At 41.7% G+C, this 26,557-nt stretch overlaps 1 protein-coding gene across 8 annotated transcripts in view; it reads right to left on the bottom strand.

Moving 5' to 3' along the window:
* The window catches only part of PAM (peptidylglycine alpha-amidating monooxygenase), a 209,762-nt gene that overhangs the window by 36,958 nt on the left and 146,247 nt on the right, over positions 1–26,557 (bottom strand). For all 8 annotated transcript variants that reach the window (XM_045020809.1, XM_045020810.1, XM_045020812.1 and 5 more), the window contains 2 exons: positions 8,782–8,972; positions 7,670–7,741 (listed from right to left, as the gene is read on the bottom strand). In XM_045020809.1, coding sequence (XP_044876744.1) covers positions 7,670–7,741; positions 8,782–8,972 — 263 coding nt within the window. The remainder of the gene's footprint in view (positions 1–7,669; positions 7,742–8,781; positions 8,973–26,557) is intronic.

Below are 26,557 nucleotides of genomic sequence, written 5' to 3'. Positions count from 1 at the left end.
AAGGAGGGCTTTATTTCTAACTAAAAGGCAACCCTCTGTCAGCACAGTCCTAATAATTCTGAATCACATTTGAGCAGCGTTCTTTTCATTTTAGTTTCTGCTCTTCAGCAAGGATTGCCTGGAGCAGCAGTTCTGAGGTCCCCTGGGGGGCTACAAGCAGATTTCAGGGGATCTGCTAAGCAGGGCTGGAATTAGACTCACTGGGGCCCAGGGCAGAAAGCCGAAGCCCCACTGCCCGAAGCCCGGCCACCCAGGCTTCAGCAGCTTAGCTTCATAGAGCCCCCTGTGGCGTGGGGTACCAGGCAACTGCCCTGTTTGCTACCTCCTATTGACGATCCTGACACAGGTATACCGTGGACTTTTTATAGCATCTTGGGGGGGGGGGGGGGCTCAGAAAGAAAAAGGTTGAGAATCCCTGACCTGGAGCAATTGAGACTATTGAGGCTCTGGAGGAATGGGCAGACGCAGTGGAGACAGAACAGGAACTGTCTGGGTCTTATGAGACTTTGACACACCCCTTTCCTGCCACTGACTAACAGGACTACTTATACCTCTAAAGCTACTAATAGGGTGAAGGCCTGCTTCGTGGAATCAATATGAGGATCTGAGTATGAAAGAGAGACTTAACAGCAGAGCAAACATCCAGTAGTGACTGAAATAGAATCCTTGAGGCATGACCATGCGGTCTGAGGAGATACTACAAAAAAGCCAGTCTAGTAAGCAAGAATCACATTTAAGAGGGCTGGGAAAAGGTACGTCAAAGAGTCCAAGGGGAAGAAGCATCTGTTTGAGAAAGAAAAATTAAAGAACCCTGGGAAAAAGGGGTTGGGTAGAAAAATCTGTGACGGAGAGGTTACATGTTTTTTGAAGGAGGACCGGAGTGATATTGTATGGGGAGATCTTGGTGGATCAGTAAATTGTCTGGATCACTACTGGTAGCTGGCACATCGATTATCATGCTTATCGCCAAAAACAGTCAGGTCAATAGGCCTTTAGTGGGCCTATGCAGCAGCCTTAGCACAAGGAAGGAAGGAAGCTTATCTATATTTGTCCTCTGGGATGTGTTTGTCAGGACCTTCAAACACGTGGACTTCACAAAAACACATCTGTTTAATTAATGGTCTCAGGAAACTCCTTGCTTAACCTTTAAAAGTGCTTACTTGACCAGTTTTTTTGATTGATATGTTATTGTCATATTAACACAATAAATAAGGAGGGAGAAGTTTGGGCTAGTTGGATCACCTTATGGACACATCTGAGGGTCCCCAATGGCAGGCGGAAGAAAGGGCATCGGATGTCTGTCGCTGTACCACTCGAAAACCGCTCCAGACTTTGGTAATTGAGGGTTGGGGTATTTTTACTACCCTGCTGTATATGTGTGTAAGTGCTTGAGACTAAATACAGTGTAGTAAGAGCACTCTTGTATTATACTGCTTGTGTCAACCATCTATCAGTTGAATGGTCATGTCCCCATTGATTTATTTCCTGCCACTGCCTTACCAAGAGTAAAAGTTACCAAGAGCTTTATGTTCAGAAAACCCCAGATAACAATATGGCTATGTATGAGAGAGATTTTAATGAATTTGCATTCCAGTCAGACTTAATCCATGTCATTGCCTGTGCTATTCAATTTGAGTCTACTATAGTTTTGCTATTTTTTAAAACAAAAAAGTTACTTTCATGTGATGCTGCATCCACTTAATTATTTTCCTTCATATAAAATGAGGTATCATTCTAATAAAAAATATTTTCCTTGACAACGTGGTTCACATTTGTTTCATGCTTTTACTGGAATATATCTTCACTTATATCTGTAGTTTTATGATTGGTAATGCTGCTGGACAGTTTTTTGAATGTTACAGAATGTAAATAGGGAAAGTCCATAAACATCACATTACTTCACAAACAACATAAGCCTAATGGCAAATCCACTGAAGACTGAGGGTATGTCTACACTGGCAAGTTTCTGTACCACAAGTTATACCACTTTTATTAAAACGCTAGAATTAAAAGAGAGTCCGGTGTCTGGCCTAAGGAATTTAGAATCTAGTACTGTAAATATTTCATACATATAGTACCTCTTATCCTACACCTTACTTTCCCCACAGGACTAACTCCCAACGGAGTAAAAGAGGCAGTTAGACACAAAAAGACATCTTTTAAAAATTGAAAGTAAAATGCTACTAATTAAAATAGAAAGGAAATTAGCTGTTACCACTCAAGAAAGAGACCTTGGAGTCATGATGGAAAATATCTGCTCAACGTTCAGCAGCAGTCAAAAGAGCTCACAGAATGCTAAGAACCATTAGGAAAGAAATAGATTATAAACAGGTTTATATTTCCACTATATAAATCCATAGTACCCCCGCACCTTGAACACTGTGTGCAGTTCTGGTTGCCCCATCTCAACGAAGATATATTAGAATTGGAAAAAGTACAGAGAAGGGCAATAAAAATGATAAGGGTATGGAACAGCTTCCATCTGAGGAGAGATTAAAAAGACTGGGACTGTTCTGCTTTGAAAAGAGATGACTAAAAGGGGATATGAAAAAGGTGTATAAAATCATGAATGGTGTTTAGAAAGTGAATAAGGAAGTGATATTTATCCCTTTGCATAACACAAGATCCAGGAGTCACCCAATGAAATTAATAGACAGCAGGTTTAAAATCAAACTAAGGAAGTATGTCTTCACACACTGCACAGTCAACCTGTGGAACTCATTGCCAGGGGATGTTGTGAAGGCCAAAGATATAACTACATACACAAAAGTAGAGGGTATGGAGGATACATCCATCAATGGCTATTAGCAAAGATGGTCAGGGACATTCCCCCATGTTTGGGTGTCCCTAAACCTCTGACTGCCAGAAGCTGGAACTGGATGACAGGGGATGGATCACTCAAATTGTTCTGTTCTATTAATTCCTTCTGAAGTATCTGGCTCTTGCCACTGTCAGAAGACAGGATGCTGGGTTAGCTGGACCACTGGTCTGACTCAGTATCGCCATTCCTATGTTTTTATTATGTGAAAATACATATAAGCATCTAATCAAATACTAGTTAAAGATACTTATAAAGAAAAAATAATGCCATTAAAATGATTTTGATCAATTATGTAGTCATTGGAGTATCCACAACATGTCAGCTACTACATTAGAGAATCTTGTAAGAGAACATAAATTTCATGCCCATATATTCCTTTTATTCTTTTAGTGAAAATTACTACAACTACTGTGCACTCCAGTTCCCCTCTTTTTGTTTGATTAAATATGTCAATAGTAATTCATTTTAGTTAGCATAAAACCACTTGTTAAATTATTCTGTTTCACAGAAGGTGTTTGAAGACCTTTTACTACCAGAGGTCATATAGTGTTTTCCCTCTACAAATTATATTTTTGTCATATCCTCTGTGTCTTGGGAATACAGCAGTTTGTGTTAACCTTTGAGTAGAAAGATTGATTGTACTGTGCCACAAAGACTACAGCAGGGACGGTTTTGAACAAACGGAATGAAACACATTAAGGTCTTTTTCCACAAAGGGAGAAGATATGCCTAATAGACACTATGGTGAATGGTATGAACAGATAATAGTGTTCTTAGTACTAGATATGTTGTATCCAATTTGTCAAAGTTATTCTAGACAGACAAAAACAAAAAAAAATCTGAGTAACAATTATTTGCTTTCACTTTGCCCTATGACAGGAAGAAGGTATAGTACTAGCTCTGCTTCAGTAACAGCAGAAAGCACTCAAGTCTGTGAGAAAGTCTAAATCAGAATATCCAGTATATTGTTTTATGTAAACATAATGTTTATATAAAAATAAAGATTCCTTCCACCCACCCCTCACCACGTGTTTGCATGACTGTGCTAAAAATCAATGAAGTGAAGTCAGTTTCATTAAGCTAAACTCTTAAAAATCTTTACTTTCTATTTAAAGGATCTAATTCTGGCATCTTCACACAGTGAGTAGTGTTTTTCGCGGTGCTCAGTAACATTTATTTCAATGGGTTTACAAACTGAATAAGGTACTATTCATCATGAGTAAGGATGGCAGAATTTAATTTGTTTCTATTTTTCCTCCAGATGCTTCCAGTATGGCAAAAGAAACAAATATTCATTATTCTGACTCTGAGATCAAGTTACTTATTAAAAAAGCTTCAATTGTCTAAAGAAGAATTTTAAAGTACCGCTGTTGCTTTGTCAGTTTTGTCTCAAGCTACACTGATACTGTGCTAACAATTTTCCCCTCAGGCAACCACCAATATGAACCCTTTCCTCCACCATGAAAGGGCAGAATGTGTAATTCCGTTCAAAGAACACATAATATAGCTTCTTTAATTCTCCCTCTCCCTTTTCTGACCTCCCCTCACCTTCACAAAACATCTGGCTTCTATAGGCTCAAGGCAGCATGACTCTCAAAAGGCTGCAGCCATACCACTCACAATAAAATAAATTTTACATCCTGGAGGTCTGTAATAATTTTCACAGACAAACCAAATTTCAATGAATGATCAGGGTGGATAATGTGGTATTCGATATACTGGTACAATATAGGAAATGACTATAAAACATTTACAAAAACTTTCTGGGCTGAAAGATACTTTCATATGGGGGATTTTGAGACTTTGGAAATTGTGTTTTAAGACTAATAAATTGATTTAATAGCAGCTATTACCTACTTTGTTCTGCTGACTTACCCTGGAGCTGCAAATATTTTTTGCACATTATATAATATCTCATTCTTTGAGACAGTTATAGTGTATACTCTAAATACCTGAAAGTAAAAAGGGGAAAGTGGAGTTGGGATGTAACAAAGATTCATAAAGAATGCAAAGTTTTACATTAATAAATCAGAAAACTATTTCAAACATGCAAAGAGTCCTGTGGCACCATATAGACTAACAGACGTATTGGAGCATGAGCTTTCGTGGGTGAATACCCACTTCGTCGGATGCATGCATATCCAATACGTCTGTTAGTCTATAAGGTGCCACAGGACTCTTTGCTGCTTTTACAGATCCAGACTAACACGGCTACCCCTCTGATATTTCAAACATGCGTCAGTATTTTTAAATGCTTCTCCAATAAGTAATAAAGATTATTAAGGATAAGTTATCACTAAGGAACTATTCTCTGAGCAAATTTAAGGACCTAATTTATTTAAAAAAAATGAACACTCATAACTGCATGCAATTTAATAGGCCACCTTCAGTTCCCTGGTTTCTTCATACACCTTACTAGCCTGAGCCAGTCTTTTGTGAACGTGAGTTGATGTGCTTTTGTGCCCACAGACATCTCTGACTGTGTGGTTTGCAAAGAACTGTGGAATTCTCTCTCCTCTGTTAGCGCCTATTTTGATATCATTTCTATGTGATTGTATCACTGTAGCAGTGGCTTATAAATACAAAGAAAGACATGATTTATACCAACACTCAACAGCTGCTAGGAAGAGGAAAAATCTTAAAGACAAAAAGCAAAATCTCCCTTCGTTGCACCTGTGTAAAAAGGAATAACTCCACTGTATTCAATGAAACTATAATGGTGTAAAAGTGGTGTGAATGAGGGGTGACTCTGGCCCAATCAACATTTAAGAATACAAAACAAAATTCCCTAATCTAGACTCTTCAAGGGTTTTGATGTCTTAAAACATAACTAACTTCAAATGGACAATACAACGGAGATCCAGTTTCCATAGAAACAAGTTAGATGAAGATGTGCACACCAAATAGTGGTCTCATAGCAAACAAGACTGCATTGCAGATATTGTTCTTTGAAAACAACTGGAAGTGTTTCAAACCACATCTTTAAGAAAAATAAATGTATTTTGAACATTACTGAATGCTATCAAACAAACAGAAAACAAAACCTTCCTAAATATTATAGTACTCATTGCTAATGTGGCCATGACCAAGGTACAAGTTGCTTCTCACAGTAAATCTTGTTCGGTGTTTACAAAATGACTGATTTATTTGGTATTGGACTGAAACATCAAATCAGAATGATCAGCCTAAATTTATAAAAATATACATCTGGAGTAGACTAATGGTGCATCTACTCTGGAGCCAGAAGTGTAATTTTCAGTTCAGGTAGAAGTACCTGTGCTAGCTCTGACCCAGCTTGCACATTAAAAATAGAAGTGTACCTGCAGCAGTGCGAGTGGCAGGATGAGCTAGCCGCCCCGAGTATGATCCCATCTGAAGCCCTACGTACACAATCTCGTGGCTCATGCCACTGTGGCTACGTTTGATATTTAGTGCACAAGCTTGATCAGATTTATTGTGGGATGTTTCTTTGAGCTGGAAATTACAAGGCCAACTCCACTGTAGACCTCCTTTAAGATGTGTTTTAAATACACAATTGTAAAAACAGGCTTTAGTAATTTAAAGTACTTTTAATCAAGTTGCTCTAAAACTTATGATTTTCTGAATTCCAATTTTTTATTTATTTGTAACTTTTAGTGATTTGAATTATTTAACTTTACAAAGTGGTTTTTGTGCATGTGGTAAATGTACCACTTTGGATGAGGTACTCAAAAGCTCTTAGCAATGGCCTAACTCTGTACCCACCAAAGTAAAAGGGAGTTTTACCATTGTCTTCAATGGCACCAGAGTAAGACTAATGCTGAGTGCACTTTTGAAAATCTCATCCTTTAACATAAAATTAACTCTGACACTCTTAACTCATTACAATAATCTACCAATTCCACTTATGTCTTACTGTGCACTTCCAAATTGTAAAGACAAGCTAAATTCAAGTAAAAATGCATCAAACTTCACTGACATTATAGTGTCTCCTTGGGAAAAATGTAATATCAAATCAATATTCTTAACAGGTGAACTGGTATTATATTTGGTCCAAATGAACCAGAAATACTGCCAAATTTTAATATACCTCTTAATGGCTGATGTGATGCAGTATCTTCTGAGAAGCATTACAAAGGAACAAGATTCATAGCAGATGTTTTGCAAACCATGTATATGCAATACACTGGTACATACATTTTAAATACGCCAATTTAAATATAGCAAAAAGAGGCTCAGTATTAACCCTGTTACACTCTGCTTAACTCATTACATATTGCATCAATACAAAGCACAAGATAGTACTCCCTTGTATGTATATAGGTCTTCTTCCCATTCCACACTTAGGAATGTAAGATTGCTACGCCATTCTTAATTAAATTTTAACTCTTAATTTCCCTGATTTTGTTCAAATGGTTTTCTAATAATAGCTCACATATAGATTGTTAATTTAAAATATACTTTTATATTAAAGAAATAAAAATATAATAGAACAGTTATTGAATTATCATTCTGTAGGACAACCACCAGTCCTGTGAACCCATGCTACGGCACCGTGAATAGACAGATAAATTAGAATGGTGTTACACAAATTAAACCAGGAACAGAGAAATCTAATGAGATTAAATTGCACTAATGAATTTTACCTGCAAGGCTGGAGACCGGTAATTGACCAATACCTCCTGAATTATTCATTATATAAAGCACAGCAACATAGTTGTAAAGAATGCATTACATTTTAGATGATAAAAGGAAAGAATAATACTAATACATTAATTCATAATATAATCAGGATGTGATTTACCAGTGATTTAAGTTAATGAATCTTTTTTTTTTTTTAAAAATATGGCTAGGGTTCATTATACGTACCCTGATCCAAAACCTCTTCCTCTTCTCTTTTTGGCTGCTTCAGTGAAGAACTATCATCTGTTTTCTTGGTTTCTAAAGAAGGTTAAGAATATACCAATAATCTCTGTATATGGACTGAATTTAACATTTTCCTTTTCCTTTTTTTTTTTTTTTTTTAAGTGAACTCAAGCACTTGCTTTCTATATGTCTCTATTGCTTGGGGAAAACAGACAAAGCAGTAGTACAGTACATGATATACATGTATGAGATTATTGAAACATAATATATTAAGTTTCATACAGCTGACCACTACAATTAAGTATTCTAAAATTAAAGCAGGAAGAGCCAGTGACATTACAATATATTACTTTCAGATCAGAGGATGGAAGCACTTTACAAAGTTTTTGTGAAACTTAAAGAGAGATTGGCATTACACCAATTTTAAAAATGTGCAAGTCAGAAAGAGTTTAAAACTACTTTCTACGGAAGACTCTTACTAATTTCAATGGATTTCAGATCAGGACTACAATGAACTGGTAGCTGGAGACAGAACCTAGGATATCTGGCTTCTAGTCTATGTTCTAACCCAGCAGACAACACATCCTTATTTATGAATGCCTGACACACAGTCTAGAGCTGGAGCAATGTATGAGAGAGCTCAGGTGTGTGGCAAAACCTTTGGGCTCTCTCATTCAACCAGCAGAAGCTAAAAATATCATGGAAGTGATGTATTGAACTACGCAGCAAATGGGACAGGGAAACTACAGTACTAAACACTTCTTAATGGGCAATATAGGATGTGACACTTTGGAAAGACTGAGAGACACCTTAGTTGCACAGGCAGCCATGTCATGTAATGATAAAACTATGGCTGGACCATGGGAGGAAGGAAACATGGCAATCCTGAACAAAGAAGTGGATAAAAGACTAATAAAGCAAACTTCCACAAATCACTGCTACCAACAAATCAGCATTTATTAAAAACTGCATCTCAGACCTATGCATTTCATAAATTTCAAAAGAACATATCTAGATTCTTATAAAAATCCTTATATACAAATTGCATAGTTAAGCATGTCTCTCATATAACAAATGAAGAGTAAAACCAATTTCAGACATTAATTTTTTTTTACCTTCATGATGATGTTCATGTGTCATCATGATCATATCAGACTTGACTGGAATAGGAATATTTGCCTCCTGTGGAATGTTTCTGAACATATCTGGGTTTATATTCTGTGTACAGGTCATGTATGAAACAGCATGTTTGGCCTCCATGTAATACATAATGTAGAAATTGCACATTTCGTCGCTGGCTGTGCCCCTAAAGCAAAACAATATAGAATATATTTTTTAAGAGTGAGAGAATAAAATGTGAGCTGCACATACAGATGTTACCAAATGCAAGAAAAAACATCTCTTTTAGTCTGCCAGCAATTGATAAAAAGGTTGCACTTAAGCTCTTTTAAAAAATAGTTCCCAATAAAATACACATCACAGCTTTTCAATACATGTGGCTTCTTTCTGTTTACACTGTGGAATATCAGATTGCTGAAACTCCTTAGTCAACCAAGAAAACACTTGAGAATGGTTTGTGTTTTGAATACAAAGAAAGTGGCATTAAGTTAGTGGGGTGTTCAAACTGCCCTTCTCCCATTTTCTCCCCCCAGTCCTCCTTGTATCTCTTGGCATGTTACCATCAACAATGTGCTTGTTTGTTGAAACGGGATAACCAAGTATTAACCATTTATTTCACCCCTTAAATATTCTTTGCTGCACTGTCCTTCAACCTAGATGAAAAGTCTTATTTACAAATCATTACAAATAATTTACGTTTAATTTCAGTACCTAGCATTCAATGCTATTATCTTTTTCACAATCTAATTTTTCCATTTTTTGCCAGACATGAGAAGAGTAATGCAGCACCACAGTCAGTTTCAGTACATAATAAGACACCATAAGCATCTCCCAGATAGATAAGGTGGTACTGCAGTCTCTAGAAAAAAAACGTAATCACAAGCATCTGAGAAGAAGCAGCCTGTGTTGCAGGAATGATGCAAAATATAATTCATCAATAACTGTTACTCATGAGCTTGAGAAGGGCTATTCTGTATTGCTACATAACTCTGTCTTCAAGAGAAATCCACTCAATATGAAAAGCAAGTTTTTCAGAAAAAATACTTTATCACTTAAATAAATGACCTATTGTTATATAGGCCTGATTTTTTTCTTCAAACCACTTTTTCTTTCAACAGACTGCTATATATTTTATTTATAGATGCATGTTGGTAGATACATTCTTCAGTATTCCTGACAATTCAATAGACAGGCTTTTTAATGAAAGGTTCACAAAAGGTGGCTTACATTGAGAAACATTTTAAATTAGCTTGCACAATTAGCCAGACAGACTACACTCATAAAAAAGGTATGGGGGCGGACTATTAGCTGTTTGCAAAAGACGTCAATGCTGACTTTTCCAGTGGCACCATGAAGCATTCATTTATTCACCATAGCAACAATAACGACACCAGTCAGAGAAGAGGAGACAAGAAAAACTGTTCCAAAAGGGGAATTGGTTTCTCCATGCTTTGGAAATGTAGTGTCCCTTGGGGACCACGGAAATCAGCCTCTGTCTTGGCAAGCTCTGCTTAAGCTTTTAAAAATCATTCACTTCCTCACTGTCTAACTCTGATACCTGCCAGTATAATTGCCTCCTCTTTAAAACCTAAGTAAAATGATGTGCAACTCAGAAATGGACTCTGGTTCATTTGACACATCTTGATAGTGTCAAAACAACATTTCTAAGAAATAAAATTTAATATACTTGACACTCTCTAGGAAATAAAGGAAATAATTTATGAATAGTAAGTTTTAGTTGAAATACTGAAATCCTAAATTCAGACTACTGAGAAATATTCAGTTTCATGAATGAGAGCTTTTAATGAATGGAAGAACTGAGAGAGATTCATGTGGCTACCCTAAACACACTGCCTGATGCACAAGCTTTGATTCCATCACTTGGCTTGCAGAGCCACAGTAATCAGAGGGATTAATCTTATTGTGCAATGTGGGCAGGTACAGCTGTAATGAATTCATGGATTATATGGCCAGTAAGTAGCACACTGACGTAGTTAAGAAATCTCCAACAGCATGCAGGATAGTTTTGCTATGGGCATATATGAATACAGCCCAAGGATGTTTTCTTGCACATCTTTACTTACTTGCTTGACATGTGCATGAAGATTAGAAGGAAGATATGGGTTGCAGTTCAGTTTGTTACTGACGTTTTGAGCTGTGGTACATATTGTGTGGGAGAGACCTCAATATTGAGGCAAAAATGAGATTTATATAATTATAACTTAATATTCTGTACATCATTAAAACTTGTTTGCACCTTTACTGAATATTAAGCTATAGCTAGAAGAATGTTATAGCCAGGATGCTTGGAATTATAATAATATATATGTATAGCTAGTTATATTACAAAATGTTAAAGCTAATCAAAGAAATTCCAGAAGCTTCCTGCTTGTCTCCCAAGGATGAGTAAACCTCAAGGAAGACTATATAAAACACTACAATTTTAAGCAGAGGCCTAACAGTAAAAAAGAAATGTAGGGTGTGCTATCAGAGCAACAAATCTAGGTAAACTGGGCTCTACGAACCCCCACCCTCTTGCAAGAAAATCTGCTTGTGTTCTTAGAAGTTGTAGACAAAAACATGTTTAATTGGACATCTTTTAAACGTTTACTTCTTAAATGTTGAAATGACAGATACCTTTGTGAAATGCATACCTGCAAATATGTTAGCTAAATGCAAAGCTCTTAATGTCATTCCTGTGTAAACAATAAAATGCTTTATCTACCAACATGGAATCTAGTGACCTTGCTAATCTAGAGTAAGAACCATTTACATGTAGAATATTTATAGTGATAGGTAATTAATTATTGGCAGTGCACAAGCAAACCCTCAATCAACTCCAAAAGACAAGAATCATCCTTTCAAAGAAACAAGTCTAATTATTTAAATCTGAAGACTTTGTAAGAGGTACAGTATTTAATTTAAAAAGACCATGTTGAGAACTAAATCCTTTTGTATAAAGAACAGGAGTGTTTAGACTTTTTGAAAACAGAATTTTATTTTCTTTCAAATGCTAATAAAATTGAAACTCATCTCAAAAAATGGACTGAATAAAAAGAAAGTTACAATTAATTTAAAAAGTAATCTGAGTCTTTCTTGCCATAAGAACAAAGGCAATTAAAGAAATGTTGCATATCCTTAAACAGATGGCATACTCAGGAGCTAGAAATGTCATCTAAGCCAAACCAGAAGGCATGAAGCCAACGAAAGAGGCACAGCAAGCAAGTGAAGGAGGCATGCTTTCCTATAATTTCAGGAAAAGAGGAAGAAAAAGATCTGAAAACACTTGAGTGAGCACCTCTCTCTCTCACACACACACACACACACACACACACACACACACCATCTACTACCCTGCTCAAACATAGCACTTCACAAGCAAACTGACACACGACTGCAGAAGAAACCACCCCAATGAAAACCTCCCAAAGACTTCAACATGGACTGATGAGAGGAAGTTAACAGGGGATTAGTTTTAAGCAGGGGTGGTGGAGCCTTCCCAAAAGTAGGGGACCAGAGCCACTCCGCTCCCACCCCTACCCCTCTTTCCCCTGAGGCCTTGCCCCTGGCCAAGTCAGAAGCTAGAGTGGGGCTGGGAGGCCTGGGCCCCGCCAGCTGCCCGGGGTGGGGTGGACCTGAGAGCAGCCCCCGGCCCATGTCTCCACCCTCCAGACTCTCTGCCCAGGGCAGGTGAAGAGTCTTCAGCTCCCCACAGCTCCCTGGTCTCCCCGACTGGGCTCCGGCAGCCAGCCTGGCCAGGGCCTCATGGGGAAGAGGAGGGGCAGGGTTGGGGCCTGTGGCAAAATAAGGATCAGCAGGCCCATCCACTTTCAAAAAGTGGGAGGGCCATGGCCCCCTGACCCCCCTCATTCCAGCATCCCAGGTTTTGTAATGATTTTCCTGGAATATTAAAATGTTGTTGTAACTTAAAAGACTTTTCTCCTGTTAATCAACAAGTGATTAGACCAAATTCTGGAGAGGAAATGGGGGCTAAACATTGGTAAACAGAGAAACAGTGGGACATAACTGGACTGAAGATTCCTAATATTCATCATTTGCCTGTCTTAGAACAGATCCTTAAATGGCTTATTCTAGGTAACTAATTTTAATATATTCTTCAATTTCATAGGATTTAGTTAAGGCTGCTTACTTCCCCAAATATAAACTGTCTGGTTATTTATTAATAAGCAACAGGATCCCCTTGCCCCTATACAAACCGTTTTAGGTATCTAATAAAATATTAAAATTGAATTAACTACACTTTGGGGAAATAATATACTTTGGTCTTAATTTACTAGGAGAAAAGCACCCCCAGAGGTAGTACACCCCCAATGGTGTAATCTCTGTTAAAGCTTTTCGCAGAGAGATATACAGAAGAGATTGTACTGGAAGTCATCAGTTTATTTCTTGTATAATATCATTTGTGGTGCTTTCTTTAATTTTTTTTTCCTTTCTAAGGAAACAGCAATTGTTAATAATTGCGATTATTTCACTTGATCTTGATCATGGCATCCCCAAAGGTGACTAAATAGTGGGAGCCATACCCCTGAGTTGGCAGCAAGACAAACAATTAGTAAGAGCTCGCCTACCATTTCTGGATCAAGTATTTTTAGTAATTTTTTAAATAAAATTATTTGGTGGTCCCGCGAGGGTGCTTACCCAGGCATGCCGCGTGCCAAAGGTTGCCAATCCCTGCACTAGTGCATTATGCTTTGTGAATGTGTGAGCAGATGATCAAAGTTGCTGACTTGCAAATGTCCCTTATGGGAAGCCACTAATGCAGCCTGCACTCTGGTGGAACACATTAGTTAGTACTCTGACAGTAGGAGGTGCCACTGCCAGGCAAAAGCATAAACCAATGCACTGGGCTATTTAGCTAGATACTTTCTGGGCAGACATTGCCTGCCCCCTAACCCTCTCTCCATAGGCAACAAAAAACCTGGTGGACTTCTGAAAGTACCTAGTCCTATCCAAGTAGAATAGCAGGGCCCTTCTCACATCCAATACAGCCATATTGATGGTTTTATTGATGTGGAATTTGAATACCACCTTAGGCAGGAATCTAGGATGGGATACCATTGCCCTTATGTATGATAGTGTATGGTGCTCCTGCCATCAAAGCCTGTATCTCTCCCAGCCACCAGGCCAAGGTAACTATCAGGAGAAAGGCAACTTTCACACACAGAGACAGAGAGAAAAATGAACATGTTGCCAATGGCTTAAATGAGGCCTCCATGAGAGGACCCAGATTGAGGTCCCACACTGAGGCAGGGTACTTAGGTGGCAGAAAGATTCTAGAGATGCCATCCAGGAACCTCTTTGCCATTGGGTGTGAAAAGACAGAAGTGGTCAATCAGTGGATGTATGGCCAATACGGCTGTGAGATGCACCTGCAAAGAGCGTAAGAAGAATACTAATGTTTCAAATGATAGAGTTACTCCAGTATATGCTAGACAGCTGCTTGGTCCAGGGAAATTTTGACCAACTTGTGTTGGTCCAACAAAATATATTATCTCATCCACCTTGTCTCACATATATCCTGGAACCAAAACAACTACAACAACACTGCAAACATATTCAAAGTAAAACACACGGACAATATTTGCTTTTGCTGTGAGAAAACCCTTCTTCCTCTTGTTTTACGAGGGGGTTTGGAAGTAATGGACAGTTACCTGGTAAAGAACAAAAGAAGCAGGTCACCCCAGCAGTCATCTATAAAGGGATCTCAGTGGGGAACTGGAGAAGAGAGCCATTTAGCACCAGAGCATGATGAGGGAGGCTGCTGCAGCAGGATGGTAGAAAGGGGGTGGAAGATGCTACCTGTCTGCCTGCCCAATGGAACACAGATGATGCCCCAAGAACTCCCAAGGAAAAGGTGAACTAGTGAGGGACATTGTGGTTAGGATGTTTCACTGTTTTGGGAGATCTGTAATCTGTACTTTCAATGATTAAATATAGCAGGGCACTAAGATGTTAGACTGGGATGTCTGACTTCTGTGTGTCCTCGAGAGAGTTAAACTGTAAACCAGAAGTTTCATGCCTCTGGTGTGGAATCACGGGAGAGGTTTTTTTTTTTTAAAAGTACTGGGGAGTCTGAAGGGTCAGCGGTTTGCCCAGAATGGTAGGCATCTAGAAAGCAAGTTCCTACACTTAGATGGGGGTGCCAGAGAGGAGGTCTGTGCCCTGAGTGCGTGCCTAGAGATCTGAAGATTTGGGCAGTGACTGGACTCCATTCAGATGCCACGGGCTTGAAACACACCAGACATCCAGAGCACAAGGGCTTGGATTCTCCTCACAGCATTCCTAGTGGGTGGCCTGGAATTGATGCTTGCTAGGATTTGTGCCAACAAGTTCCTGATTGATTCCTTTCTTCTATTTATCAGTATCTCCTGCACTGCGCTGGAGCACGAGCTCTCTGACAGCATCAACCAGTGAGTGTCCATGCAGTCAAGGGGAGGGAGTGGAGATTTGGGTGCAGAAACCTGCCCTCATTCTGAGTCAGAAGATTCGGGGTCACCAGAAGAGAGGCTGGGGGCACTATGGAGAAGTTGTGCAGCACTGAATACCAGGTCTGCCTTGGCATGCTGGGGCCAGGAAGATCACTGTAGCCCTCTCCTGCTGGATCTTCTGCAACACCTTTGGGAGCAGCAGAATTGGGGTGGGGGAGGGAGGGAAGAAAGTGTAGAAGAGCGCCTTTATCCAGGGGAGGAGGAATGCATCCAACTAGGACACTGAGCACTTTCCCCCACTTAGGCAACATCTGTGACAACAGGTCTTTGTGTGAGGTCCCCCATTTGCAAAAACCAAGAAGAGACCCTCTCAATGAACTGAACATTCATGATTCCTCATGAAATGTCTGTTCAGATTGTCTGCCACTATGTTGTCTAGCCCTGTCAAGTCAACTGCTAACTGACATCATGCCTCATGATAAACTTCCATAGCTGCACTGCTTCCTGGCAGGGTTATAATGATCTGGTCCCTCCTTGCTTGCTGAGGTAAAATACTGCAGCCATGTTGTCCGACATCATCTAAATGGAATAGCCCTGAATATCCAGTAGGAATACTCTTCAGGCATTGTGCATAGGCTATAGTTCCAGTATGTTTGTGCATGAGGACCTCTTCACCACTGACCACTGGCCCTGGGCCAAAAGGTTGCCATATGTGCCTCCCATCCAATCATGGAAGCAACTTTAAGCATGATCCTGGATGGAGGATCTGGAGAAAATGAGACTCCACTGCAGGAGTTGTGGAGAATATTTCCACCAGTCCAGAGATTGAAGGACTGATGGTTAGATGTATACTAGCAAATCCAAATGCTGCCTGCAGCAAGTTAACAGTATCTATGCCTGAAGCTGACTAAAGTGGAACCTGGCATATGGTGTGTTGAAGGTGCTGGCTTGAGGACCATCGGCATGAGGCAGTCTCTTATCTGAGTTTGAGGGTTGGACTATAGATCAAAGCACAAGTTCTGCAAGGTCCCAAATCTTCTGGGTGCCAGGCAGGTCAAGGCCTTGGTAGCATCCATCACAGTCCCTATGAACACTATCGGTCATTTTGGCTTAAGGGTTAATTTATTTATGTTCACCAGCAGGCCCAGATGTGACAGCATCTCAAATATTATCTTCACACTGGACTGCACCTGGGGCTCTGAGTGACCTCTGACTGGCCAGTTGTCAAAGTAGGGAAACACCTGGACACCTATCCTTCTGAATTAGACCTCCACCACTGCCAGACATTTTGTAAATAATGTGGGTGCTGTTGAGAGCCGAAATGGCAAAACTTGGCACTGGTAGTGATTGTCTCCTAATGCAAACCTCAGGAAGCACTCGTGGGCTCAGTAAATTGTGCTGTGGACATATGAATCCTGAAGGTTGAGGGCAGCATATCACTCCTTCTGATCTAGGGACAAGATGCTGGATGCCATGGATACCATCTGGAACCAGAGACTTTTGATGCAGGTGTTCAGGCCCCTTATGTCCCAGGATAGCTCAAAGACCTCACTTTTTGGGGGAGGGGGGATGAGGACGTATCTTGAACAAAATCCTTTTCTCCTTTGCTGCCAGATGACCTCTTCAATGGCACTGAGAGATAAGAGGGACTGCACCTCCTGGTGTAAAATGCTCTTAGTGCCTGGGGTGTAGACCGCCAAGAACCTGAGTGTGGCCTTAGAGTCTTTAAGTGACCTCATGGCCTCATCCATCTTGTTGTAAAACAAGGAGCAACCTTCAAAGGTCCCTGATTATAGTGTGTAGCTCTCTTGGAATTCCCAAGGATGAGAGCCACAATGAATACAGCAGCCATTGCCCAGCAGGCTGCATCTGTGGCACATAAGGCCGTCTCAAGGTCAATTTTAGTGTCCAGCTGCCCCTCTGACACCAAAGCCTGGAATTTGCTTCTGTGTTCTCTAAAGTTGCCATTAGTCATAGAACACTTTATGATCTTACAATGCAGCCAATACCTACTCTGGCACCAGGGCTTCAGCTGGAAAGGACAAGGCGGTGTTGTCCAGATCGGCTGCTGCTGCCATGCCCCTCATCCTGGGCATGCAGAGATGATTGGGGCTCCTTCAGGTGAGGAGATGCCAACCTACACCTGGAATACACTGGAGAGGCCAAACTCATGGTAAACTGAGGTTCTCTTGGAGCCTACATATGCCACTGGAGGCCACAGAGGCTAGTACCAGCTGCCGCAATACTGGTATAGATTGATACTGGGATCATAATGCTTTAGAGGCTGGGCTCCCTTCCCTGGTGTGAACATGTGGATTTGGCTGTGAATAAATATGGGCCGAGGATGACAGGTAGCACTCCTCTGAGAGTGGGAGAGTCCTCCCTGGCATTGGCAGCACCAATGGTATCAGTTCCAAGAGGCAGAGAGATCTTCCTGCAGGCAACACCAGGCCCAGGAAACTGGACTGTGGAATTGACATACGGTGCTTGCATTTCTGAAGGGGCCAGGAGACTTCCCCACGTGCATGGGGGGAGGCCCTAACTCCTGGGCCACTGAGGTGGACTGAGGCTGCAGTCTTGCTTGAGCTATTGTCGGCGCCTTGTGAGGTGGAGTTGGGCCTGGTACCATGATTCCAGTATGGCTCAGACAGTGCTCAGCGATACCTGCAGCATGTCCGGGTCACCTCAGCTAGTGCTCATCCCAGTGCTCAGGGAGAGCTTTTCCTCAGCTTTGAGGGACCTTTGATATCTGACAACCTAGTTGTCTTATGAGGTTTAATGTCTGAGCCCGGGGAAGGTGTTCTGTGCCTCTTTTCTCCTGAGGACTTCTGCTTGGCGTCCAGCTGATCCTGGTGTTTTCTCAGTACCGAGGCTGATTTGGGAGGCACTCTTAGATCGTTCTAAAAATGCCTCAAGTGCAGACCTCAAATACCTCTGATCCCTGACAGGCTGGAAACCTAGGGACAGGGTCCATACCTGGATGCATGGACTACTTGAGAAGGAATATCTTCAGATGAGACTCCCTCAAACTCTGAGTCTGCTTCAAAAAGGACCTGCAGATCATTCACCAGTCCAGAACACGCCTCTTGTTGAGGCAGATGAGATACATCATGTGACATACTTCACATGAGAGGCAGTGCTTCAAGGTGACTTGTGGTCTCCCATGGGGAACCAAAGGTGGTATCAGTCTCATTGGCGGACGGTAGTCTTGACAGCCCCACAAAGACTGACTAGCTAACACTAAAAGAGGTAAGTTTCTCTGAACAGAGCTGCTCCATGGCAGTAAGGAGGACTTGAGGATGTTGGCAGGGGGTGGCTCTGCCCTTTATACCCATCCTGAGTACACAAGGGAATGAAGGGTAGCTCCCCACAGGCATTACTAATTAGAAGATTCTCTGATGCATGCATACAGGATGTGCAATCACCAGCTGTGGAATATGATCTGGACTATCACTTGAAGAACTCTGGTGATAGGTATGGTATAAGAAGCTTGATAATGCCTATCACCATAGTTCTTTGAGTGATAGTTGGTAGTGATAGTTCAAGTGACAGTTGCAAGGACTGCCTGTTGGTTTCCAGATACAGTTTAAAAACTGATGATCTTGATCTATGCATCTTTGCATACTTTGGGACCAAGCTACCTCAAAAAGTACAACTCTCTACCACTGTGATATTGTGACAGTTAAGAACAGCAGAGGAACTCAAGCTTATAGAAGTAACTGATGTCAGCGAATTTTTGAAGGGGTATCCGGTACCTCACCCAAATAAATCTTGGAAATTGCAACTGCCCTGTCACCACGTGCAGTCAATTTCATAATCAGGGGCCCCAAATTAACCTTGAATCTGGTCTGTCAGACCCCGCATGGACAGATCTTTGGCATGTGCAACAAGACCCATCTATTTTCACAGACAGTTGTTGAAGGGGCAGATTGAGGGATTTCATGAGGAAACTGGGTGGGTTTCAATTCATAAAGGAAGATGATGTGCAGGAGTTAATATGTTGGGGGTATGTCTTCTTATTCCTCTGGTTGTGTGTATTTCAAATTCTTTAAAAAGTTCCTTGAGCTATGGGCAGGCACTTTTGTTTCTACATTTGAATAAATATTGATTAAGGAGTCAATAGAAAAGGAATAGGAAAACTTGTTTCTTTGATAAAATTTAAGTTTCTCTGCCACATGTAACAGAAGTCTACATAAGAGTAGTTACCTTTACATACAGATTAATTATACATCTAAGGGGAGTGCCTACTTGGATTTTTTTGGCAAATTCAGCACTCATTATTAACAGTTAAGATAAAGAATCATGGAATAAGATTACAAATTCAGGTACAAGGTAAAGAATATTTTCCATGCTTTCATATTAGGTCATCTCCAGACCAGAAGATCTTTTCTTTATATATTTCAACATAAACATTAAAAAACAAGACCAAGAAATTTGCACTTTGCAGAGGAATGGGCGGTACAACATTTAAAGGGAAAAAAGCCACTAGATTCTAAATAATTTAAATGGGGCAAAAGATGACAAATTCAGTTTTATTTACTCAGATATAAAGTAAATAACACAGGAGAAAGGAACCAAACTGGAAAAAAAAGTGTGATAAACAGGACAATAATCCAGCACATTGATTAAGAAAGAGAATTTAGAGGTTATTGTAGAAAAATCATTAAAACCATCATTCTGTTGCATGGCAGCAGTTAAAAAAATCAAAGAAGATACTAGCATGTATTAGCAGAGGAACAGAATAATAAATCAGAGTTGATACTGAACAAGAAATTTGTTAGATGCCAGATGGAATATCGTGCGCAGCCATTAACAGTGAGACAAGATGCGTGAAGTAATATCTTTTATTGGACTAACTTCTGCTGGTGAAAGAGACAAACTTCTTAATTACACAGAGCTCTTCTTCAGGTCTGGGAAAACGTATTAAGAGTGTCACAGCTAAATGCAAGACTGAACAGACGGTTTAGCATAACTAGTTAGCACATATTCTAAGGGACTATTCATGATGAAGTATAAAGTATATACCTCACCCACCTTATCTAATATCCTGAAACTGACACGGCTGCAACAACATTGCATGAACAGTCTAGCACAGCTAAGTCTTTATTGACTTTAAAGAGGTGAAATATAACACAATAGTATGGTCATATCTGAAGAATCTTTTATGAGTAAAGTTTCATGCAGCTGGATAAGAGAGGACACAATGAAAGTTTTCACTGATATGAAAGAGACTGAATGCATATCAACAAGAAATTTTTATACAGTTGAAAGATTCAAGACCTAGGGGACAAAATCTGAATTTTAGAGAGAAAATTCCTATTGAATTATTTTTTTAAAGTGTGTATGAATTTTTATATATATATATTTTATAGGAGGCATAGGAAGCAATTATTATACCGTATTTATCGGCGTATAACACGCACAGGCGTATAACACGCACCTTCATTTTAAGGGGGAAATTTCAGGAAAAAAACTTAAATTTCAAATAAAGGACTTTGAAGCTTCTTAAGGTTCAGGGCCGGCTCCAGGCACCAGCGGGGAGGGGGGCTCGGGCCGGGCCGCTCGGGAGGGGGACGGGGGCTCGGGCAGGGTCGGGCCACGCCGCTCGGGAGGGGGGCAGGGGCTAGGGCCAGGGCCGCTCGGGGGAGGGAGGGAGGACGGGGTCTCGGGCCGCTCTGGAGGGGCGCGGGGGCTAAGGCAGCTCGGGCCGGGCCGCTCGGGAGGGGGCTAGGGCCGGGCCGTGCCGCTCGGGAGGTGGGGGCTCGCGCAGGCCGGGGCTCGGGGCTCAGGCCCCGCCGCTGGGGGGGGGGGAGAGGGCGGGGGCTCAGGCCGCTGGGGGGGGGGGCTAGGGCCGCGCTGCTCGGGAATCAGATAAAAGAGAGCTCATTTAGGGGGCGGCGAAATGACGGGCGTGTATGTGCCCGCTTACCGGAAGAGTGGCGGGAGCTCTTCCCCGGCTGCAGAGGACAGGCCGCTCCTCGGCTTGTCCCCGCGGGTGCACACCAAGAAGCGGCCCCTCCTCTGCAGCCGGGGAAGGGCCGCGCTACCAGCTCCGCCTGGGGGGGGGTTGCTTACCGCGGAAAGGCGGGAGCCGGTAGCGCAGCCCTGCTCGGGCTGCAGAGGAGGGGCCGCTTCTCCTCCGCTTGTCCCCGCCGGTGCACTCCGAGAAGCGGCCCCTCCTCTGCAGCTGGGGAAGGGCCGCGCTACCAGCTCCGCCTGGGGGGGGGGGTTGCTTACCGCGGAAAGGCGGGAGCCGGTAGCGCAGCCCTGCTCGGGCTGCAGAGGAGGGGCCGCTTCTCCTCCGCTTGTCCCCGCCGGTGCACTCCGAGAAGCGGCCCCTCCTCTGCAGCTGGGGAAGGGCCGCGCTACCAGCTCCGCCTGGGGGGGGGGTTGCTTACCGCGGAAAGGCGGGAGCCGGTAGCGCAGCCCTGCTCGGGCTGCAGAGGAGGGGCCGCTTCTCCTCCGCTTGTCCCCGCCGGTGCACTCCGAGAAGCGGCCCCTCCTCTGCAGCTGGGGAAGGGCCGCGCTACCAGCTCCCGCCGCTCTGCCGCAGTAAGGGCCCCCCCACCAGGCGGAGCTGGTAGCGCGGCCCTGCCCCAGCTGCAGAGGAGGGGCCGCTCCTCAGCTTGTTCCGCTGCTCTCCTGGGGGCAGCGGCCACCCCCCACCGTCCAGACCAACCGGTAGCCAGCTGCGGGCCGCCTCCCGGGGGGGGGGGGGGGCTAGGGCAGTGCTGCGCTGCTCGGGAGTGGGGCAGGGGCTAGGGTGCCGCTCCGCGCCGCGGGGGGGGGGGGGCGGCGCTTTTCTTTTCTGCCTGCGGTGGCAGAAATCCTAGAGCCGGCCCTGTTAAGGTTATATCGGCGTATAACACGCACACATCATTTGCCCCCTATTTTCAGGGGAAAAAAGTGCGTGTTATACGCCGATAAATACGGTAGTTAAAGTTAGCTGACACTTGCCATTTTAAGCTTTCAATTGCTTATAATTTTGCCAAACTAACTGTAGCATGCCTCAGGCTGAATTATTCTGGAAAATTTCAGCTAAAAACAGGTCAACAGTTTCTGCGAACGCTCTCCCTGTTGGTGCTCAGGCAGCAAGGAAAAGAAGAATGTAGTCTTACTAGAATGCAGAGGAATGAGGAGTTGGGTCTGGAGAGGTGGCAGGGAAAGATATTGGGACTGGGACAAGGAGATGAGACTGAGACAAGGACAGATTGGACGAAACCAGAGTCTAACTAGTGAAGCACCCAGCCCTCAGAACACAGGACTCATGAGTCAACATGCTTTACCATCAGCAAAGAGCTTTGAAACCCACTGTGTTTCAAATGTGTACCCACATCTTCCTCCAGTTGCTAGCCCACACAGGGGATGACAGTCTACTACTGCTACTCTATTAACTCAAGTGGGAGAGGTCTGTGCTATGTATCTAAGGGCTATCCACCTGATATCAGTCCTGGGACAAGATAACAGAGTAGCTTAATAAAGAACTAAAGGAGGGGAATTAATGCAGATCAAATGGGGAATCATCATCAAACAGTTGTGTTTTGTTGGGCTGGCTGTATGCTATTTAACATTTTTATTAATGACCTGAAATAAAATAATTACTGAAGGTTGGCAGATGTCACAAACACTGGAGCAGTGGTAAATAATGAAGAGAACAGGGCACTGATACAGAGTGATGTTGATTGCTTAGTAAACTGGACACAAGCAAACAATATGCATTTTAATATGGCTAACTGTAAACATCTAGGACCAAAAAATATTGGCCCTACTTGTATGATGGGGGACTTGATTCTGGGAAGCGGTGACTGTGAAAAAGATTTGGGGGTTTGGGTGGATAATTAGCTGAACATGAACTCCCAGTGTCAAACTGTGGCCAAAAGAGCTAGTGCGATCCTGGGATGCATAAACAAGAGAATCTTGAGTAGGAGTAGAGAGGTTATTTTACCTCAATATTTGGCACGGGTGCTACCACTGCTGGAATATTGTATCAAGTTCTGGTGCCCACAGTTCATGAAGGATGTTGATAAATTGAAGAGGTTCAAAGAAGAGCCATGGGAATTATTAAAACATTAGAAAATGTGCCTTATAGTATCAGCCTCTAGAGATACGTCTACATGGCAAGCCCCACAGCAGTGACCCTCGGAGCCCAGGGGTCTACAAACTTGGGCTCATGATACCACACTAAAAATAGCTGTTTAGATGTTCAGACTTGGGGCCGGCTAAGCTCAGGCTCTGAAACCCAACCATCTCACTCGGCTCCCCTTCATGGAGATCAAATATTTAACAATGGGCTCTTCTACTAACAGAGAAAGGTATAACATGATCCATTGGGTGGATGTTTGAAGCTAGACAATTCAGACTGAGACTAAGTCATATATTTTAAAAACAGAGTAATTAACCATTGGATTCTCCATCACTGACAATTTGTAAATCAAGATATGATGTTTTTCTAAATAAATATGTGGAAGGAATTATTTTGGGCAAGTTCTATGGCCTGTGTTACACAGGAGGTCAGACTAAATGATCACAATGGTCCCTTCTGGCTTTGTAAACTCTGAATCTTTAAAAAGGTTCTAACTCTGCTGATGAGCCAATACGGTTCCATGTGATGGAATTTCTGTTTTTTCAGCTAGCTTTTTTAACAACTTAGTGAAGCAGTTATAACAAGAATGTTAAGATGACAAAGTCAAGACTCAAAAGTCAGGAAATTGGCCATGCAACTTTATTTCGGCACCCTGTACATAACAATTATGATAGAGTCTTTAATTACTTGATAACATATTATTTGCACTTCCTAACATTTGAGTATTTGACTGTGCAACTGTAACATTCTTTTAACGTAGGCTTTTGTATGACGGAGGAAAAATAAGTTAATGGTAAAAGCAACTGAAGTCAGAGGAGAAACAGTAAATGAACTAGCTCAAGCGGCATTCGGGTTATCTAACAAATACAGTCCAGTGTGGATAGGCCAAAATTTGATTAAACCAAGATAAAATTGTTTCTTTTAGGAATCAATGCAGATTTAGAATTATTATCCTCTGCACAAAGAAACACAATTAAACAAAATAAGATGAATCTTTTAGGCCTTGACTAGACAATTCACTGTGCATGGGGTCAGGGCAACTGCAGAATCAGGGCCTTGTTTTCCAAGATTTAAACAAGGACTGCTCAGCTGTACCTCAAACAGAAGTTGTGGGCTTGATGCAGGAATTGCTGTGTGAGGTTCTATGGCTTGTGATATGCAGTAGGTCAGATTAGATGATCATAATGGTCTCTTTTGGCCTTAAAAGCATCTATAAACATTAGATAGCTAAATCAACCATTGGCATTTACTGACAAATATGAACTGCAATTATTTTTATACATATTTCCTTGTTAAATGATTTTTAAAGCTCAGTAGAGGAACAATAGAAATAAAGATACTGCTCCTTATCCATTTTCCAGGAAATAATATGTGTAGCTCAAAGACTTGTTATTAAAATAGTCCAGGGGATTATTTTCAGTTTTACAATGTTTTCATTTGTTTTTAAGTAAGATATGTAATCCATTCATTCTTTACAGTTGTTTAATTGTGTTAGTAGTAACTTCCCAGATATCCAGTGTAATACTCAGCAATGTTAATTGTGGATTTAATTGTGTGATTCTCATCTAGGATTTTTAATACTTGGCGGTAATTTCTTCTTACCACTGTATCTTTGTACACTTCCACAAAATGTTTCTGTCTTCTGTGTAACTGCTTAATGTGCATTTTTTTTTGTTTAGTGGATGTCAAGTACAAACCACATAATGAATTTTTAAGTTTTTTTTTTATAGTAAACATTTAGCATTAGTGTCAGGGCACATCTGTTCCCAATATTTATTTCTAGCTTTTATGTGCAAGAACTATTCAAACATTCTCTTGAACTGAATAATATTTCGATTTACTGGTTTAAATTTTCATATGCAATAACAATGGATTTGTAAATTTCTACAGTATGGCTATAATATCTGGTTGGACAGATATATACTGAGAGAGAGGTAATTCCAATGCCTAAACTAAAGGAATTAGCAGAAATTAGCATGAGATACATATTACTCTTAATCATTGAAAGGATATTAGCACATACAAAAAAAATCTTCACTAGACAAGTTATGCTCTTACTACCATTAAAAACTATATTATTGTTCAATATAGTCTTAAGATTATTCTATAGTGGGGTACAGTTTATCCATTGTGGAAGTTTTACATTTCTTTTTTTAAACCACGTTTCAGTTTGTATCTTACATTTGAATATATATTAATTTTGTGAGCTTTATAAAAACCAGTTTTCAAACATATTCCCTCTCATTTCTCCTTCAGTTGCTGTTACCCACACAAGTACTTTAACTAAAGAAATATGACTATCAAGTGCTGAACACCAAAATCTGTGCTGAAGTCAAGGGACTTGAGGGTGCTCAGCACATTACAGGATTGGCCCCTTAAGCAGCTGCAGTATCTAACTCCAGAAGTGGAAGACTCAACCTCTGCATATCTCTTGTCCTATTATATCTCACAGGGTGAAGCAAGAATTAACATTTTAAAAAATGGATCCTCACACGAGAGATTAATGTGTCTATTTTAAAAATAAAAATATATACATAGTAAAATGGACAATTTAGAGCTCTGGCATTATGTCCTGCTGAGTAGCACCATTGAAAAGTAATAAATAATAAATGATTCAGAAGAAAATTTGAGTTTTATTGTTGTCTGCCAGCTTGTATATGAAAGAAAGACTCTTTTCTCCAACAATACTATTTTTCCTTTTTGATACTTAAGATTTCAAAATGCAACCCAAAATAATAAACTTAGGTAATAATTACTCCTGGAAGAAAAGATAAGAAAATCTGTAAGGTGTAGTTAAACATGTGCTATGTTGGCCTTAAATTATCTTGAGCCATCAATGCCATCAAATGACAGACAATCAGGGCCGGCTCCAGACCCCAGCGCGCCAAGCGCGCACTTGGGGCGGCATTTTGCCGGCAGGGCGGCAGGCGGCTCCAGTGGACCTTCCGCAGTCATGCCTGCGGGAGGTCCACCGGAGCCGTGGGACCAGTGGACCTCCCGCAGGCATGACTGCGGAGGGTTCGCCGGGCCCGCGGCTCAGGTGGACCTCCCGCAGGCATGACTGCGGAGGGTTCGCCGGTCCCGCGGCTCTGGTGGACCTCCTGCAGAAGTGCCTGCGGATGCTCCACCGGAGCCGCGGGACCAGCGCGCCCACCGCAGGCACGTCTGCAAGAGGTCCCCCGGAGCCACAGGACTGGCGACCAGCAGTGCACCCTCTGCGGCGTGCCGCCCTGCTTGGGG

Source organism: Mauremys mutica, chromosome 6 (genome assembly GCF_020497125.1).
Source record: "Mauremys mutica isolate MM-2020 ecotype Southern chromosome 6, ASM2049712v1, whole genome shotgun sequence".
In the NCBI taxonomy this organism is placed as follows: Eukaryota; Metazoa; Chordata; order Testudines; family Geoemydidae; genus Mauremys; species Mauremys mutica.
This window is presented reverse-complemented; position numbering and strand designations above follow the sequence as displayed.